Source organism: Polistes dominula, unplaced genomic scaffold (genome assembly GCF_049000335.1).
Source record: "Polistes dominula isolate Pdom_NZ unplaced genomic scaffold, Pdom_raw_medaka contig_24, whole genome shotgun sequence".
Taxonomy (NCBI): domain Eukaryota; kingdom Metazoa; phylum Arthropoda; class Insecta; order Hymenoptera; family Vespidae; genus Polistes; species Polistes dominula.
Window position 1 is genome coordinate 1,374,776 of NW_028301150.1, and position 17,506 is coordinate 1,392,281.

The 17,506-nt window shown below is 33.9% G+C and overlaps 3 protein-coding genes across 6 annotated transcripts in view; 2 read left to right on the top strand and 1 right to left on the bottom strand.

The window, feature by feature from the left end:
* Ir93a (Ionotropic receptor 93a) overlaps nucleotides 1–1,783 on the top strand; it is a 27,646-nt gene extending 25,863 nt beyond the window's left edge. For 2 of the 3 annotated variants that reach the window (XM_089177563.1, XM_015317857.2), the window contains exons 13-15: nucleotides 59–190; nucleotides 336–496; nucleotides 589–1,783. In XM_089177563.1, the coding sequence (XP_089033689.1) occupies nucleotides 59–190; nucleotides 336–496; nucleotides 589–686 (391 nt within the window). In that variant the 3' untranslated portion in view covers nucleotides 687–1,783. The remainder of the gene's footprint in view (nucleotides 1–58; nucleotides 191–335; nucleotides 497–588) is intronic. The other variant, XM_089177562.1, reaches the window with a different exon arrangement.
* Nucleotides 1,784–1,928: 145 nt separating this feature from the next.
* LOC107064806 (uncharacterized) lies at nucleotides 1,929–8,042 on the top strand. Of its 2 annotated transcripts, none has more exons than XM_015317862.2 (7): nucleotides 1,929–2,394; nucleotides 2,751–3,052; nucleotides 3,251–4,358; nucleotides 4,434–4,639; nucleotides 4,879–5,064; nucleotides 5,482–5,701; nucleotides 7,739–8,042. In XM_015317862.2, the coding sequence occupies exons 1-7, from the start codon at nucleotides 2,358–2,360 to the stop codon at nucleotides 7,876–7,878; spliced, it is 2,199 nt and encodes a 732-aa protein (XP_015173348.2). In that variant the 5' UTR covers nucleotides 1,929–2,357; the 3' UTR covers nucleotides 7,879–8,042. The 2 variants fall into 2 exon arrangements, with proteins under 2 accessions (XP_015173348.2, XP_015173349.2); XM_015317863.2 differs by having other exon boundaries at nucleotides 5,482–5,623.
* Nucleotides 8,043–8,195: 153 nt separating this feature from the next.
* LOC107064805 (uncharacterized) lies at nucleotides 8,196–15,945 on the bottom strand. The gene is given in 9 exon segments (XM_089177560.1): nucleotides 8,196–9,733; nucleotides 10,046–10,171; nucleotides 10,270–10,567; nucleotides 10,704–10,959; nucleotides 10,962–11,226; nucleotides 11,387–11,759; nucleotides 12,051–12,313; nucleotides 12,386–13,359; nucleotides 15,846–15,945. Coding segments are annotated over 9 exon segments (2,814 nt in total). The 3' UTR covers nucleotides 8,196–9,574.
* Between the last annotated feature and the right edge of the window lie 1,561 nt (nucleotides 15,946–17,506).

A 17,506-nucleotide genomic window follows, 5' to 3' on the forward strand; every position in this document is an offset into this window, starting at 1 on the left:
TTTGATTTTATTCGTCAAAATATTTGTCATTTAATTTGCCATTATTTTTTAACGATAGATTTCTCATGAGAAAAGATTTGTTATCCAGTGGTGTTTGTCATTTTTCATTGAGTACCGAAGAATTCATGGCTGAACCTATTGCAATGATTGTTCCTAACAACAGTCCTTATTTGTCGATCATAAACAGCGAGTAAGATTTTGAACAATTTTTGGTTTTTTTTTTGGAAAATAAAAGAAAAGACAAGCAACATCCATCTTGAATAAGTTTTATTGTGATATAGAAATTATTTGTTTGTTTCTTTTTTTTTTTTTTTTTTTTTTTTTTTTTATTTAAGATTGCACCGTATGTATGAATCCGGTTTGATAAATAAATGGATATCGGAAAAAATGCCAACAAAAGACAAATGTTGGGTAGGTGCCAATTCTAACGAAATTGTGGACAAACGTAAGGTCAACGTTGCCGATATGCAAGGAATATTTTTTGTACTTTTCATGGGTAATATATATAATAAATAAACAAAAATATATATATGTGCAAGATATAGGATGAGAAAAAAAAATGAAAGAAATAAATTGAATTTTCAACAGGAATAGTTTTAGCGATCATTATTCTCTGCTGGGAATTTTATTGGCATAGAAGAAAAGTATTGAAGGAACGTAAATTGATTCAACCGTTCGTATCTTAAAATTAGATTTATTTTTTGAAGAAATAAGAATACACGTGTCTACGTAAGATATCGTTATACCTTAACGTTCTTATTATAATATTGATAAGAATAAATTAACATTTATCCTTATACAACAATATGTTTAGTAACAATGTCTTACAATTAAAATAAATATCTGGTCTTTTATTGTTTTATGGTTAAAACGGAAATCAGACTTCTTGAGTTTAGGTTTGCAATTCTTAAGGTTGCTTAAGTCCAAGTTGATTATCCTAGGATTTCGACGATGGATCGGCGGAAATGGTCGGCAAACGGAAAAGGTCCTGCACGCGCGTAATATTATTATTATACCGTGTGATGGAGAATTGCAAGTGCGAGTTAATTATCGCAAGAGAGGCACTTTTCACTGTCGATCCTCTCAATGTATTTAGCAACGATTTGTGATGGTGATGGTGGTAGTAATGGTGGTGATGGTGATGGTGGTGGTGGTGGTGCTTACCTGGTAAGCAAGGTAAAAGTCATGAAATTACATAACGTTATTTGCTGTGGATATATCCTTTTCTTCTTCTTCTTCTTCTTCTTCTTCTTCTTTTTCTTCTTCTTCTGTTTCTTTTTTTTCTTTATCTTTAAACTGTCTTCCTCGAAAACCGGGTTTTCGCATGGCGTGTTTTTTCAACCGTCTTACGTTAGAACGCGCAATCAACGAAATTTATAACTATATAATATACGTGAGGTATTCGTTGAAAAGCAGGATATTGCATTTCTGTAATACTCTCTCAAAAAAAAACAAAAAAAAAACAAACATTTCGCATAAGGGGGAAGAAAACAAAAAAAAAAAAAGCTCAAACATAATAAGCTTCCTACGTTTGGAGTCAAGTTAAATGGACACGTTCGACTCGGTAGAGAGTACAACAACTAACTATATAATAACAATAACGAGTGGTGGAAAAAAAACTCGTTTCGTATATTTATCATGACTATAATATGATGGATCTTCGTGTTAAGTTAAGAAACGAATAACTTTTGTATGTCTCCAAAAATTTCGTATCTTTTAACAAGAAACCTATAAATATACTCAAACAATTTTTATCTTTTTCAGGAATACAAAACGACATATATATATATAAAAAAAAAAAAAGAAAATCAAGAAAGAAAAATAAAAAGAAAAAGGGATGTACAATTGGAGTTAGATATTTTTGTTTTTGATTAATTATGAGTTTAATGTCAAAGTTATTTTGACAAGAAGATCGAAGGTTGGTAGGTGGGAAAGCTATAGGATGAGGAACGGCAGGATGCGGGGTTGTCCACCTGATGACCTTGCCGTTGAAAAAAATCCTGGAATGGCCGGCAGCGAGCTCGGAACTGGCGGTGTGAGCCATCTGAGAGAGCCAGTTCAGTCGTAGAACGCGCGAGACTAGGACTAATCCTAATAAACGCCGACGTTGTCACACTGTGCTCGGATAAACGAGCACACGACGAGCTCTTAACGATACTATTTCATTCTTTTATATAGTCTTTCAGTTAATCGAGAAATTACGGTTCGATGAGTCGTCTCGTTTGCCGATACCCATGAGGTGAGATCAAATCTTACGAATACCGAGAGAGAGAGAGAGAGAGAGAGAGAAAGAGAGAACCAGATCCAAAGTTGAAGAAGACAACTTTACGTGAGAGTAAAACGAGAAATAAAAAGAAATGGGAATATCACCGATCTGGATCTTATTATTGCAACGTAAGTATTATGGTTTTTATTACTCAAGATTATTTGTTCTTTTTCATACGTGATTCTTATTTTTACAAGATGTGCGTGTGTGTGTGTGTTTTTTTTGATTGATATTTTAACATGTGTTATTCTTTGATTTCCTTCTTGATCTTTGTTGTATCCCATCTTATTATTCTTTACCGACTACTATTTATGACATTTGTTGATTCAATGGTAATAAAAAAAAAAAAAAAGAAAAATAAAAATGATTGAACAGTAGTATTAAAATAATTTCAAACTTTGACAGATTTTATATACTTCAATATTTGTATTAAGTAATATAAATGTTATATGAGATAATTTTGTGTTTGTTTTTTTATTTTCAGTGTCATCCGTTCTCGCACATTCGTATCAAGAAACAGATTTCGATGGTTGGTATCAACCGGTTGCACGTCGACCAGTCGACGTTGTTACCGATATTGTTAACGATCTTGGTGTGAGGATACTTCAACAATACAATAATATTGGAAACGTTGCATTTTCACCGATCGGTGTTGCATTTGTTCTTGCTGCCCTTTACGAAGGATCAGCTGGTGGTGGAAGTCGTCAGATAGCAGAAGCATTGGCTTTGCCACACGAACGGGATATCACAAGAATTGGTTTTCGTGATATTCATCGTCGATTGAGAGTAAGAATTCTAGTAATTTGTAAATGTTGCGTAAATCTCGATAGACCGTGGCACGTTTCGCGACATTAGTTTTCCCTTAATCGTTTGTTTTGTCATTTTTTTTATCGTACAATGATGAAATTTCTTTCAAAGAAATCGTCGTCAATGAGTATTGGCTGCTTTATAATAAATTAATTATTATTTGTTTTTTTTTTCAAGACTTACCTGAACGCCGATGGTTTTTTGGGTGGTTTAACGTTAAACAAAGAAAATACTAAACTTCGAACAGAATACGAAGACATTTTACGATTTTACGGGTTCAATCTATCTGACACGGATGAGAATGAATTAAACGATACTACGACAACTACAAATGCACCACCTACCACTGAATCATTATCAGAAGATTCGACTAAACCAACGACAATAATAATCGACGTTAGTCAACCCTCAGTTTCCTCCCCAGTTATCACAGAGTCTACAGAGTTACCCGTAACTTCAACGATATCTTCTATGACCGAAACATTTGGAACTACAATCGATGATAAAATGGTATCGGAAAATCTAACGCAAATGTCTAATATTACTACTACTGCTGAGATTTCAAACGTGACCGAGTCTAATACCCTTCCGACAACTGTATCCGACGTAAACTTGGAAACTATGTCTCCAAATTCACCAGTTTCTATACAATTACCAACTGTTACAACGCAGTCGGAGACAATGCAAAGTACGATGGCTGTTGGCCAAACAACTATCGAAGATACGAGTACAATTATACCGGATATTTCTGATAGTATGAGTACAACTACTACGACTATGGCTGAATCTCAGACAACGGTTAACACTGCAACTACGAATTCGATGCAAAATATGGGAAACACGACGATGATGATGATGATGATGATGCCAACAACGAGTACTTTAACTGTTACTACGATAATTGCACCAATAACATCTTTGGATATGCAAGGTAGTTCAATGGATTCGACCAGTGGTCAGACAGAGGCAATGACCTTGCCTATGGATACGTCTACACCTATCCAAACGAATATAACAACGACTTCGGTTTCCGTAACGGCAAACATGCCGAGTAATCTCGAGGTCGTACCTCCCACCGATGAAAGTACCGTTTCGACAAATCAGCCGACAACGAGTGGACCAATTACTATGCCCGGTATTGTGGACCTTGGATCTACGAATTCTGTGAACCAGGATGGACAAGAAACTACCACCACTGTTCCAGTTACGTTAACTGATGCCTCAGGGAATCGGCTTCGCAAACGAAGTACTAGAAATTCACGTGGATACTTCTCCAGTTATCCAGGTTACTTAAATATTTGTTTGCCGATTATCAATCAACGATGAGATCATTAATCTTATATTAATTGTTTATTTTCAGACGAGGGTATTTGGATGCAGGACCTTGGCATTTGGAAAACCAATCCGATCGTTAAAAATGAAGCTTCCGTTAGGGATTCTACCGAAATATCATTTTTGGTGAATGGTTGCGATGTATCCTCGGTAATGGCCACCAGATACGTTGCTGTTCTACCTTTTGCGTACTTTCCATCGTTGCAAGCTGTTGCTGTTGAATTTCCTTTAGACGTAAGCAGTAAAATTGCTTTTTTAAAAACAACGAATGCATGAATTTAATTATCCAGGACAGTATTTTTTATCTCAAAATGAAAAGCTGAGTTTATTGGATGATTAGATACATCGTCTGTTTACTTTGAAGTTTAAGAACCATTGAAAAAGATTATAAGCTTACTCCTGTGTGTGTGTGTATTGTGGTTTGTCTCGTGGAACACGATGAAAGATGATGATGCTTATTCTTTTTGTTCAAGGATCCGAGATACAACATTCTTCTTCTTATGCCGACGGATAGAACAGATACGCATCGTCTTGCGAGAAATCTCGGCGGGAAGTCATTGAGATGGTTACGGAAGCAATTGCAACCAGCTTGGGTCAGGGCTACCATACCTTCCTTCATGTTACGAGGTTTTGTCACCCTTACGCCTTTCCTTCAAAGAGTGAGTACTTAACTATCCTTTTTTTTCTTCAAGTTTTTTCACACATTCTTCATCCCAATGTCATTTTAAACGTCTCGGTGATCATTGTAGCGTGTTTTCAAAAAAGTAAAAAAAAAAAAAAAATATACAAGACTTTCAAAAGCAATTATTATTTCTATCTTCCGGGTTAGGTTGTGTTCGATATTGCATCATTAGTCTCGGACATTAATTTCTTAATTATTTAATCACGTTAATTGCGCTAAAGAAATAATTAATTTTTTGTTCTATCCTTCTGTGAAATAACAAAAAAAAAGTACAATTTATTTCTTCGAAAATATTTCCTTCTTTCTTCTTTTTTTAACTCATTTAATTTTGTTATTGATTATTGGTCAAATTGAATTATGAAGAAAATTTCTTTGTGTGTTTTTAATTTGATAGCTTGGAATAACCGATGTTTTTGAGCCAAGAGTTGCCGATTTATCACCAATGACTCCAGATTTAGGTGTCTACGTTAGAGACGTCCAACAAAGCATAGGTGTTAATATAAGGAATTACATGAAACCGGACAGGACCCACTCTCGTGAGTCAACTAATATCGAATCAGAGATTCCCATCGTACAACCTCGTCGGGATTCTTACCGTTTTCTACTTCATCCAGGTTTTTAATTCTATGCTTTGTACATACTATTGCACTATCTTTTCCTAACATTGTTTTTTTTTTATTTTTTCTTCTCTAACTTATCAACATTGAACCCTCACCTGTTCTTCTTCCAAAAAGATTTTATTTTTGTGGTCTGATTTTTCATTTCTAAAATTATTATAATTATTATTATTATAACTAACCTTAAAATGATTTTTTATCCAATGAGATTTTTTTTTTTTTTTTTTTTTTTTTAATCCGCGAGATATGAACAAACTTATACGCAGTGTGTTGGTGACGTGTATTTTGTTCAAAAAAGAAAAGGAACGTGTTGAATGAGGAATGATTACGTTGTTAACAATTTGCCGCAACTACTAGAGAGTAAAATTGCAATTTGTTACGGCTTTGCTTGTTTTTCCTAATCGCAAAAGAAAGATCTCATTGACAATTTGTAAAATGACAAACCATTCCCCTTACGTCTCGATTCCCTTCTCATTTTTTCTTTCTCTGTCAACACGTAAGATTCGACAATGGCCGGTTATTACTACTGGCGCGTTGCCATATTGTTTGCCTTTTTCTTTTTGTTTTCTTTTTCTTCTTTTTATTCTACCTTCGTTTTCTTTATATCCTCCTCTTCCCTAAATCCTCTACGAAGAAAAATAGGTGTGTTATTATCGTCGTTAACGATGCTAAAAGATTTTTTAAACCACATTACCGAAACGCATTATGCGTTTCTTTGAAATTACGTGCTACGATTCTTGCTGTTTTTTTATTTTTTTTATTTTTTTTTTTTGAAAGCGAACATCACGAAGGTAAAAACATTTAAGTATTGGGTTGGCAATTAAGTCATTGCTGATTTTTAAAAAAGCCATCTATCGACAAAATCCACAATTATTTACTTGTTAACCTAATTGTTCGTATTTGTTCAAAATTTTGCTTTGAAATATTAGGTGGTTCGAAAAGTCGTTTTGTTTTGTTTTGTTTTTTTTTGTAAAAATGAAGACAATTTTTGCTTCCTAACCTAAAACTTAGGGGCATAAACAATTGCAGTTGATAAATGTAACCTCTCCGATCGATCTCATGTGTTACTATTTGTCGGTTTGCATGAACTAATGCAATCATTATTGCGTCAGCAAAAAATGAAACCATCTCTAACCATTAACGAACCATCTAATAATAACTCGAGTTTTTTTTTATCAATCAATTTCTTTCTTTTCTTTTTTTAAATCGTCTTCTGAAATATTTTTAGTATACAATTTGTATTTTTTTTTTTATTTTTTTTTATTATAATTATTTCTAAACGTTGTTCAGGGTGAATAAGATTTAGAAGAGAGTATCGTTTACTATAGAAAATATTCTCAGTATTGTTGTAAAGTTCATTTAATTTTAATAGCTGATATCCTGGGTGAGTCAGAAATAAAAAAGAAACGTAGGAAAAAAGACCTTGCGCGAAATCTTTTCGTAATTTTAACATTATTATTATTATTATTATTAGTATTATTATTGCTTACCTGGTTGGTTATCGACAATTTATATAGTTCTTTCGATATGTATGTGTTTGTGTGTGCATTTGATTTTTTAATTACCTTATCCTTGCTGCATCTGTACACTTTATTTTTTTTTTAAACTAATAACATGATGATTTTATTAATACGAGAATTGTTTAAAAAATATTTATGAGTTAATTTTTGTATAATATTTTGTTCATGTATAAAAAGATGATTTTTAAAATATTATCTTACCACGCGTTTTTTTTAAATGGCAAATATTTTTGTTTAGATGCAATAATATTGAGATCTCTAGCACTTGAATACGCTATCTGGTGGCTAAATTCAAAATTAGAGTAGATAAGTCGAATTGCTACGTCACGTGGGATCTCTAGCACTTGAATACGCTATCTGGTGGCTAAATTCAAAATTAGAGTAGATATGTCAAATTGCTACGCCACGCCCTTGCCAGAGATTCCAATGCTCGTATATGTGTAAAACAATTCTCGTATTTAAATGTTAATTAACCATTTTTTTAATAATAACAATTAATACTATCATTTTATAGGAAATGGTTTGTTCGAACGTGCCGGACCAGTGCCTTTTACGGTGGTTCATCCTTTTCTTTATTTTATCATCGATACTGAAACATCTGTAACATTGATTGCCGGTCGTGTTGATGATCCTCTTAATTCAAGAATTATTTAAAATAACATAAAATAATTAATTTTAACATGAAATGACGAAAACGAGTTATGTTCAAAATGAACAAACAGAAAAAAAACACTCCAAAGTAATAATAAACGTATATTTATTTGACGACTCTTATAAATAATTACAAACTTATAAACAAGTATACATATATATATTTATTTATTTATTTATTTATTTACTTAAGTTTCCTTTCTCTATATTTCGCACACGTATCTTTTTTTTTAGTCTACAATTGTTCATTGTGCGCTGTACAAAGTTTTATCTGTTTTTGTCAAGAAGAACAAGATGGAGGAAAAAGATGGTGGAAAAAGATGGAGGAAAAGACGAGTCAAAAATCGAACAAAAAAAAGTATGAACTATGGAGGGTAGAGGTAAGGAGTAACATCTTTTATGGGAGAAAATGTGAAAAAGTGTCCAGCGTTTTCTATAAATAATAGTTCAAAAACCTTCCAGAATGGCGCTAGTGAAAATAGAGGTGTGATATGAATGTAGCAATTGTAAACGAAATTGAAGTATGCCGAGTTATGTAATAATGTAGTAAACATAACCTTAAAGAATTATTATGAGAAAACGTGTAGCTAGAGTGATTTTATTTCGTCAACTGTGAATAGTACGTTTATTGATTTTTTATCATTTAATATTTTATGAATAGTACGTTTATTGATTTTTTATCATTTAATATTTTATGAAAAAGTATGTGAATAACAAAACATTTATGGGTACAATTTGTATTGTAAAAAGTTGTCCAAGTGGGCGTAAATTCTTCTACGTACTGTGACGCCATCTTAATTGAATGCATTTCGACGAACACTTTTCATATACAGAGATGTTACTCCTTACCTCTACCCTCCATAATATGAACGATTATTATCGTATAAAAAACAAAAACAAAATTTAAGGAACAGGGCAAGATATTTCAGCCTTTTTCTTTTTTCGTTGATTCAAAACGAAAAAAAAAAATAACGATAATAATTATATTGTAATATAATAATAATAATAATAATAATAATTTAGGATTGAATTTTGATCAATTGATTTTTGAATTGGGGATTTGTTTGTTCGATGATTCGTTAACAGGACATTTTAATTAATTATATCTTATCATCTAACAAATATATTATCATCATCTTACTCGTATAAATACAGTTCTATCACGAGCGCGAATAAAGCGCGAGACGTCCCCTTTTTCTTTTTTTTTTTTTTTATGTTTTGTTCCTGACACCAAACTTGCAACTCGTTATTTTATATTTCTGGTGATATTCGATTAAAAAGGACGACGTCATGAAAACGATACAACGTAATCATTGATAAACTAGATCACGTAATATACAACGACGTGTATTTTTATCACGATGATATATATTTTCATCGTTAACATCAGTTTTTATTTTTCGTATACGAATATGAGATTTCGGATTTCCTAATATTGCAAAATCAATAATAACATTTTCATTTTCATTTTTTACAATGAGTGAAATGAATTTTTTTTTTAACTCTCTTCCACGATCGAGAAGGATAACACGTTAATTGATATTTGCATTTCGTGTGCATCAGTATGATCATCATCATCATCATCATTTATCATTTATCGATGCATCGACGATTAGGAACCGTTGACGTTGAAGAGATTTGTCTTTGAAATAAAAAACAAAATAAAAAATCGACGTTCTTATAAGATAAGTTAGAGACGTCATGTCACGTTTTTTAAAATCCAAGGTACAAACTTGGATATTCTAGTACAGACGCCTGGTAAATTGGCTTCGGCACATCCTATACCCCATGAGATTATGCCAGCTAGAAAATATCTACCATCTTTACCACGTACTTGAAGAGGACCACCTGAGTCGCCCTAAAAAAAAAAAAAACAAAAACATAATTAAATTTTCTTTTAACATTTTTACAGGTTTTTTTTTAGTGACATTTACGAACACCTTAGTAAATTTATTTAATTCTGTCAATCTTTTTACAGTTAATTTTGTAATCAAATAGTCAAACATATACATACTATAGTTGCTTGATTAATTTTTGTTTTGTTTTATTATTAAATTTAACATTTAATTCAATAATTAAGATTAATAAATTAATTCCAATTAATATACATTTGTTATTAAACATTTAAAAAGTATTATTATCATTGTAAAAGTGTTATGAATAAAATTACCTGACAAGAATCCTGTCCTCCAGTCTCGTAACCGGCACACAAGAATATGTCCGGTATAAATTCGTGTCTTCCCGCCCTGAGGAACATCGACTTACACCTGTCGTTGCTAACGATCGGCACAGAAACCTGAAATCACAGAAAAACACGTTGACAAATAGACATAGAGATTAGACTTGAATGTGTTCACTTGGATAAGATGAAAGGAACGTAAGAAAAACGACAACCTCTTGAAGCACGGAAGGTAAAGTTCCACCTTCGCTCAATCTTCCCCATCCAGTGACGGTCGCGTTTTCTCCTATAAGAAGATCGTCGGTAGCTGGCAGGCATATTGGCGATATGTGGGGTGCGAAAGTCAATGAACTTTCCAATCTGACCAATGCAAGATCGTATTCGTAAGTAAAGAAATTGTATTTCGGGTGTACCACTTTCTTGGCAACTCCACGTTCGACGTAAGGCAAACGTTCTTGGACCGATGAGAAATCATATTCCCCGACGCGTATTCGAATTTGTGACGTCAGCAAGCTAAAACATCGAACAACAGAAAGAAAAGGAATAAAGATCAATGGTAACATATTTTTTTTTTTATGAGTCTAATGATGTTATTCGAGGACAAACAAATTGATCAATCAAAATTATTGTTATATTTAATCGTACTTACTCATCGACACAATGACCCGCAGTAGCGATCCAATTTTCATTGAGTACCGCACCACCGCAACGATGAGTACTTGAAAAACCAAAGAAGGACGTACGCCTAACCGACACCTGCCAAGGCCATCGACCGAACGGTGCATCCTTGCCACCAACGATCCTGGTTTCGGGAAGTGGGAAAAGTGGAGGGACACCGCATTGCGTGCCCTTATTGTCGGCTACAGCTGATACCGTCATCATCGTTCCTGTCTTCGTAATAGCCTCGGAGTTGTTGATTTTAACATCGATTCCGTAGACTTTGAAGTAGATGTTGTTGCACTCGTAGTAGTAGTAGTAGTAGATGGTTTTTCCGTAGTAGTCGTAGTTGTACTTGTGGTGGTGGTAGTAGTAGTTGTGCTAGTGGTAGTCGTTGATGTTGTGCTAGTGGTCGACGTTGTGGTCTTCTTCGTTGGTCTCGTTCTCGTTGAGGTTTCAAAGTGGGACGTTGTTATGTAGTGCGCCGAACCCACGGGTTTGTGGTATTCGGTATTCTAAGATGTAAAAAGGTGAGCACATAAGTAAGAAGGTTCATTTTGTTTTCGTAAACAAAGTATGCTGAGATAAGAGTAATTACGAACTGTTTGTTCATAGATTCAAGTGATTAGTTTCATTTTTATAACAAGAATTATATGATGATCGTTCCAAACGTACTTCTTGTGACTCGGTAGGCTTGAAACTCGAATGATGAGGAAAACTTTCAGGTCCGTTTTGCATCAAACTAGGATTATCGGTCCAGTGTGGTTTCAATGACGGCCTGGGTGGAGTCCAGCTGTTTTCTGACCAAAAATAAGAACTAGCACTGAAAGGTCTGGTAGTTTCAAACGTTGTTGATGGTTTTGCTGATGAAGTGAAGGTTGACGAGCTAGCGGTGGTAGCAGAGGAGGAAGAGGTGGAGGAGATGGAGGATGAGGATGAGAACAACGACGAGGTTGACGAAGACGATGACGAAGGTCTTTGCTTCGTTACAAACGCCGGCTCTGTGGTAACTTGCCAGTGAGAGGTTTGTGGTACGGATCCGGCTGCGCTAGAATGAAAGAAAAGTTTTAAGCGTTGGCTCGGAAACTTTCATCTCCACTCCCAGTACTTTTCTTTTATATTTGCTACGCGTAATCGATAATAAATAAAATGAGAGATATATGAAACTCAACGCAGCGTGTAATTAGAAGCAAAATTCCAAACCCGATAAAGATCTGATATGAGTCTTTCAATTTCTTTTTTCATATTTGCATAACTTTCCCTCTAGATTCCTTCCCTTTTTTTTTTTTTTAAATTACATTATTTGCAAGTTTGATTACTCGACCACGTAGTCGGATACCTGGTTGGTTGACTATTGAAGTACGTAGGTCTTGGTGGTGTGGTTGTTTTTAGGGACACGTCTGAGTTATTGGGTTTCAGGATGAAACTCGGTCTCGCATCGGTTTGACTGCTCAAAGAAACTGGTCGAAATGTTGTCGTCTTGATTGAGAAATACGGTTTGGAGAAATCCGTCAATGGTTTCAGGGTAGCTGGTTTTGTGGCCCATTGCGGTCGTTCGGTGTGTATGAGGTTTATATTAGAATGCTGATTTTTCACGGGTTCCTGATAAAACATATACAAATTATAATATATATATATATATTTAATAATAATAAATAATAAATATTTTCTTACATTTTCATTAACAGAATTGACGTATGGTCGATGTATCGTTTCCTGTACACTGAGATCAGCATCCTCAACTTTGTCGTCATCTGGTCTCGACTCCGAGGGTCTTTGGTTGTTCGGCCAGTTAGGCCTCTTCGATTGTCCATCATTCGACGCATGTTCCTTTCCAGGTAAGCGTATCACCAATGTATTAGGCGAACTTCCCACTTTATCCTTAAAGCCCTGATAATTTGAATGTCCTTGAAATTGCAGATCAACTTTATCTTCCGCGTTGACATCTGGCCTGATCTTTTGTTGAGGCAATTGTGATTCATGGAAGTTTGGTTTTTTGGTACCCCTGAGAATTGTCGGACCAATAAGAAGAAGCAGCAGCAGAAGAAGAAGAAGAAGAAGAAGAAGAAGAAGAAGAAGAGAAGATGAAGAGGATCCAGCAGGTAGGACGGAAGTTTGAAATCTGTCAGTATGTTCTGACGTTGGTTTTGCGTGGGGTCTTTTTTGTAAAGGTCGAGCAACGTTACTCGAAGGTGTTTTAAATGGTCTCGGTGAAGCGTGTAATCCAGTATGAGAAGATGATTGTTGATGAACTGCACTTGGCCTGGAAGTACTCGAGACCGGGAAGTTGGTATGAGAGGTCACGGTAAACCTAGTCGTTTCACTTCCCAATACTTCCGTTAGTATTGGCCTGAGAGTATTCGATTCATGATAAAGATGATGATGATGATGATGTTGTTGCTGTTGCTGTTGCAGATCTCCTTGTTCCTCGTGACGATGATCTTGTTCCTGTTGATGTAACTGATGTCCTTGCGAGACTATAGAGTTAACCGTAGAATTGTGTACGCAACAGCTACCGAACATGAATGTGTCGACGCACACACCTACGTGCGTGCCTTCCGATTTGATACACTCCCAGACGAACATGCAAGTACCCTCGTGGCCACCTGGACTGGGCACTTTGCAAGGCTTCGGACTGATCTTGTAACCTAGGATCAAGTAAGGAAACTACTATCGTAATCTCGTTCGATCATGGAAAATCAAAATGTTCAAGTGGTTACTCTTCTTATTCTTATTCTTATTATTCTTCTAGGTTCTCTCGGTCATGGGTGTAGTAAACGTAAAAGTTGGTATAAACCGAGCATACAAGTTACAAGTACGCTGCAAGCGAGAAGCAGCGGTAAGTGCAAGTAATGCATGCTAATACGATCGTCGAACGGACATCGTGCCGCTCAGGGTCACGATAAAATCTAACGACCGTGGAGATTATATCGGGTGTCTAATGAACGGTTACTTCGCTCTCGCGATAATCTAGCAGGAGTTATACGTTTGGCGCACGACAAGTTTACATACATATATATATATATGTGTATATATATTACGTCCTAGTGTATGTATGTGTGTATCGTGTGGAAGCAAATCGATGCGTAACACTCCTTCACCTAGCGTTTCTACTTCTAGCGGTTTCCTTAATTGAATTTACCTATTAGTCGTTCGGTATTTGTTCGCTTTAACGGACGGGATTATTATTTCGAGAAAAAAGATACCTCTATATATATATATATATACGTGTACGGCTTTCGATACTTTTATCATGAGGAATCCAGAATGCATGAGAGTAACTATTACACCACCCCCACCACCACTATCACCACCACCCAAGTCAAGTCGAAGTTACTCTCGCCGTATTAAAGGAGACAAGATTTAACGGTTATAAATTTGCCGCGTGTTTCTCGTATTTAATCATCGAGTTTCATTGATCTTTAGCGACTCACAACAACAATAACAACAATAATAACAAAAATAAATATATTATTTTAACAAAATGATAAATAATATACGTTTCTACACAGGTATCTATATATATATATACATTATTATTGAAATTGATTTAATATATTTTTAATTCGAATAAGATATTATAAATTTGCATAGTTTAACAGAAATACCAAATTATTTTTGATATTAAAATTTTTTCACGATTTTTATTCGAATATAAATGGAATGACAAACGTTTATTTTCAATTATACGAGTCAAAATAAATTTTTATTTCATTCCCGAAAGGAAACCTGTTGTCGGAAACGTCATTAGAGTGCATCGTGTGATGAACTCCTGTTCTCCTCTCCCACCCCATCCCACCTCACCCCACCGATGTCGCGTCTTCGTCTTGCTGCTAGGTGAAAGTGTACCACTTGTCGATAAGCAACGCGCACGCTTACCTGCGAGGGCTTCGGCGAATAACCAAAAGAAAAGAAAAGAAATAAGAGGCAGAAAATACGTCGACATTTTTTAATTGCGGGAATGGAGAAAGAGAGAGAGAGAGAGAGAGAGAGAGAGAGAGAAAAAGAATGAGACAGGTACGTACTTACGTAGACCTGGGCCAGGTCGTTAACCGTGATCGTTTTCTTTTTCTAGTTACACGTATTTTCTATGTTTTACGGAAACGTAAATTTACTAATGTGTTTTGACACCGCTATGCATTTCATTTTTTTTTGTTTTTTTTTTGTTTTTTTCTTTTGTCAAAAGTCATCATACGCAAAATAATAATGGGATTATTGTTTTTACAAACAAATCGTATTTATAAAAAAAAAAAAACAAACCCGTTGTCGTAAATATTTCATAATTTCATTTAGGTTACACTATAGTTTATTTTACAAAAAAATAAGGTAACACGTAATTTTCTCCTTCGTCTTTATAATAAATATAATAAAAGGTGAAACGAAAGTTGAAGAGAGATCAAGGTGGAGATTTCGTAATTAAATTAAACGACGTGCCGTATAAAAGTCGGTTACGAGTTAAATTTTGTTCGTTCTTTGAGAGGGGATGGGTTAGGACAAGGTGATGGTTGTAGTGGTAGTTAATCGTTACAAATGGTTTTTCTTGAATAATTTTTTTGGTTCCAGGTGATCTTTCTTCGAATCAACAGAAAGTCAGACGATGAAATTGATGTTGTCTCTCTCTCTCTCTCTCTCTCTTTCTCTCTTTCTTTCTTTCTTTCTTTCTCATTTCCTTCATTCGCTTTTCTTTTCTCACGCTCAAAACACGGCTGGCTGCACCTTGACCGATTTCTCTTTCCAATTAGGCGTTACACATTTCAGAAAAAGGAATCCACCCTTGGGTAAAATGAAGATTGAAGATAATTGAAGGTGAGTATAGACAGAGAAAGGTTAAGAAAGAGAATGTGAATGTGAAATAGTAGTTGTAGTAGTAAAAGACACGGATTTGTTCTTTCTGTGAGTACATAACCAAGAAGAATAAGAATAAGAATAAGAAGAAGAAGATAAAAAAAAAAATAAATGTTGTCTTATTGACACCAGTCAAAAATGACCATGTAAAATCTTCTATCAACTAAATGGATGGTCATCGATGTTCCCAACTCGAAAGTTACACAAACGTTTACCGACGAGCAAGGAAACACCGAAAAAAAGCGTATGTAGTAGTGTAAGTTAAAACACCAAAAGGAGTATTACTGACTGTGACCTCGATTTAGCGTGCTGAGAGACCTGGCGATGCCCGACCACCAGAGAATTGTGGCCACGTAACCGATCCACCGCATCCTGATCCCTGAAAACATCAATGTCATCCATTTTAGTCGAACCATTCGCGTCAAAGTCTTCTTTCTCTTTATCTTTGACAATGACAATTTATTGTCATTTGATATCGTATCTTTTTATCATGTTGATAAAAAAAGAAAAGGTATTATACATATTTTTTTAATTAGATATCATTTAAATTAAAAGTTATTAATTGTCGTGTGTGTAGTAGTCACAATATGTTTGTCCACGAATAATATCGAAACTATTCAACCTATCTTAATGAAATTTTGTGTATTTTGTATTATTTTTGTCAACTTAAAATATAGGATAGTTTTTATCGCGTTTATTTTGTATTTTTTTATCGCCAATTTAGGGATTATCTAGGTCTATAGGTACTAAAATTTTCAATAGATGGCGGTGTATTACAATTCAATTTTTTCAGAGTTACATATAGCATAACTAATCTTATTTTTTTATAATCTAATTGTGCTATTATTTTGTGTGTTGTTATCATTTACAAAAAGTAGTATAGTATTATAGTAGTATATAGTTAATATAGAATTATATTATTATTATTATATTTTAATAATTTGTATAATTAATAATTAATAATTAAATTCTAAACTATAGTAATATAGTTAATAATTACTAATTATTAATTAATTTAAATTATATTAAAATTATATTAAACAAAGCCACAGCAACGCGTTACAGGAGCATCCTAGTATATATATATATATAGTATTAAAATGTCCTTGAGAACAATTAAAATCCATTATAAATTTCTTTTTACAATTAGTTAAAGTATAATATTTGAATATTCTTGTTCCTTTTCTTCTTATAAGTTAGTCGTAAACGAAGAAATGTGCATTTCTTACGTCTTCTAAGTTCTCGTCTGTTAATAAGCATACCTAATGCGAATACGTTCCTTTCACGTGTCTCGGAAGCATGCCAAAGTACGAAGCTCAATGTCGCGTTTTCGCTCTCGACAGACGGAATTATAATGCACCAAGTTGTCGATGGGATTTGCCAAGCGATTTCTACGCGTTCAGAATGAAAGATTGGTAATGTAAAGTGCGTTAGAATAATAGCTGAACGAGAACTATCGAATTTATCACGGGTTTTAATCTTATTCTTATGTATACTAACTTTAACTATTAGTTAACATACTGATCAATGTTTAAATTCAATCTTCGTAGAAGTGATAACAAAGTAATTTAATTGTTTCAGTCGTGTACGTAATTAAATTAAAAGTTAATTCATTTACGTGTCAATTAAGTATTAAATTGGTTAGTTATTTTTAGGTTAGGTATTTATTTTGTATAGGATTGATTTTAATGAAAATGAAGATTTCATTGTAATTTGTTGAAAATACAAAATAAAGAAATTAAGGTTAGGATTGTTAACCATTTTTTTTAACCAATTTAGTTAAATTATATTTAGCAATTTAAATATTCCATTATGTTAATAATAATAATAATAATAATAATAATAATAATAATAATAATAATATATATATTTTAATTTAATTTAACTATAATTACAATTTTATTTCTATATGTTTTTGAAAAGCTTAACACAAATAGTAAACGGTTTAGT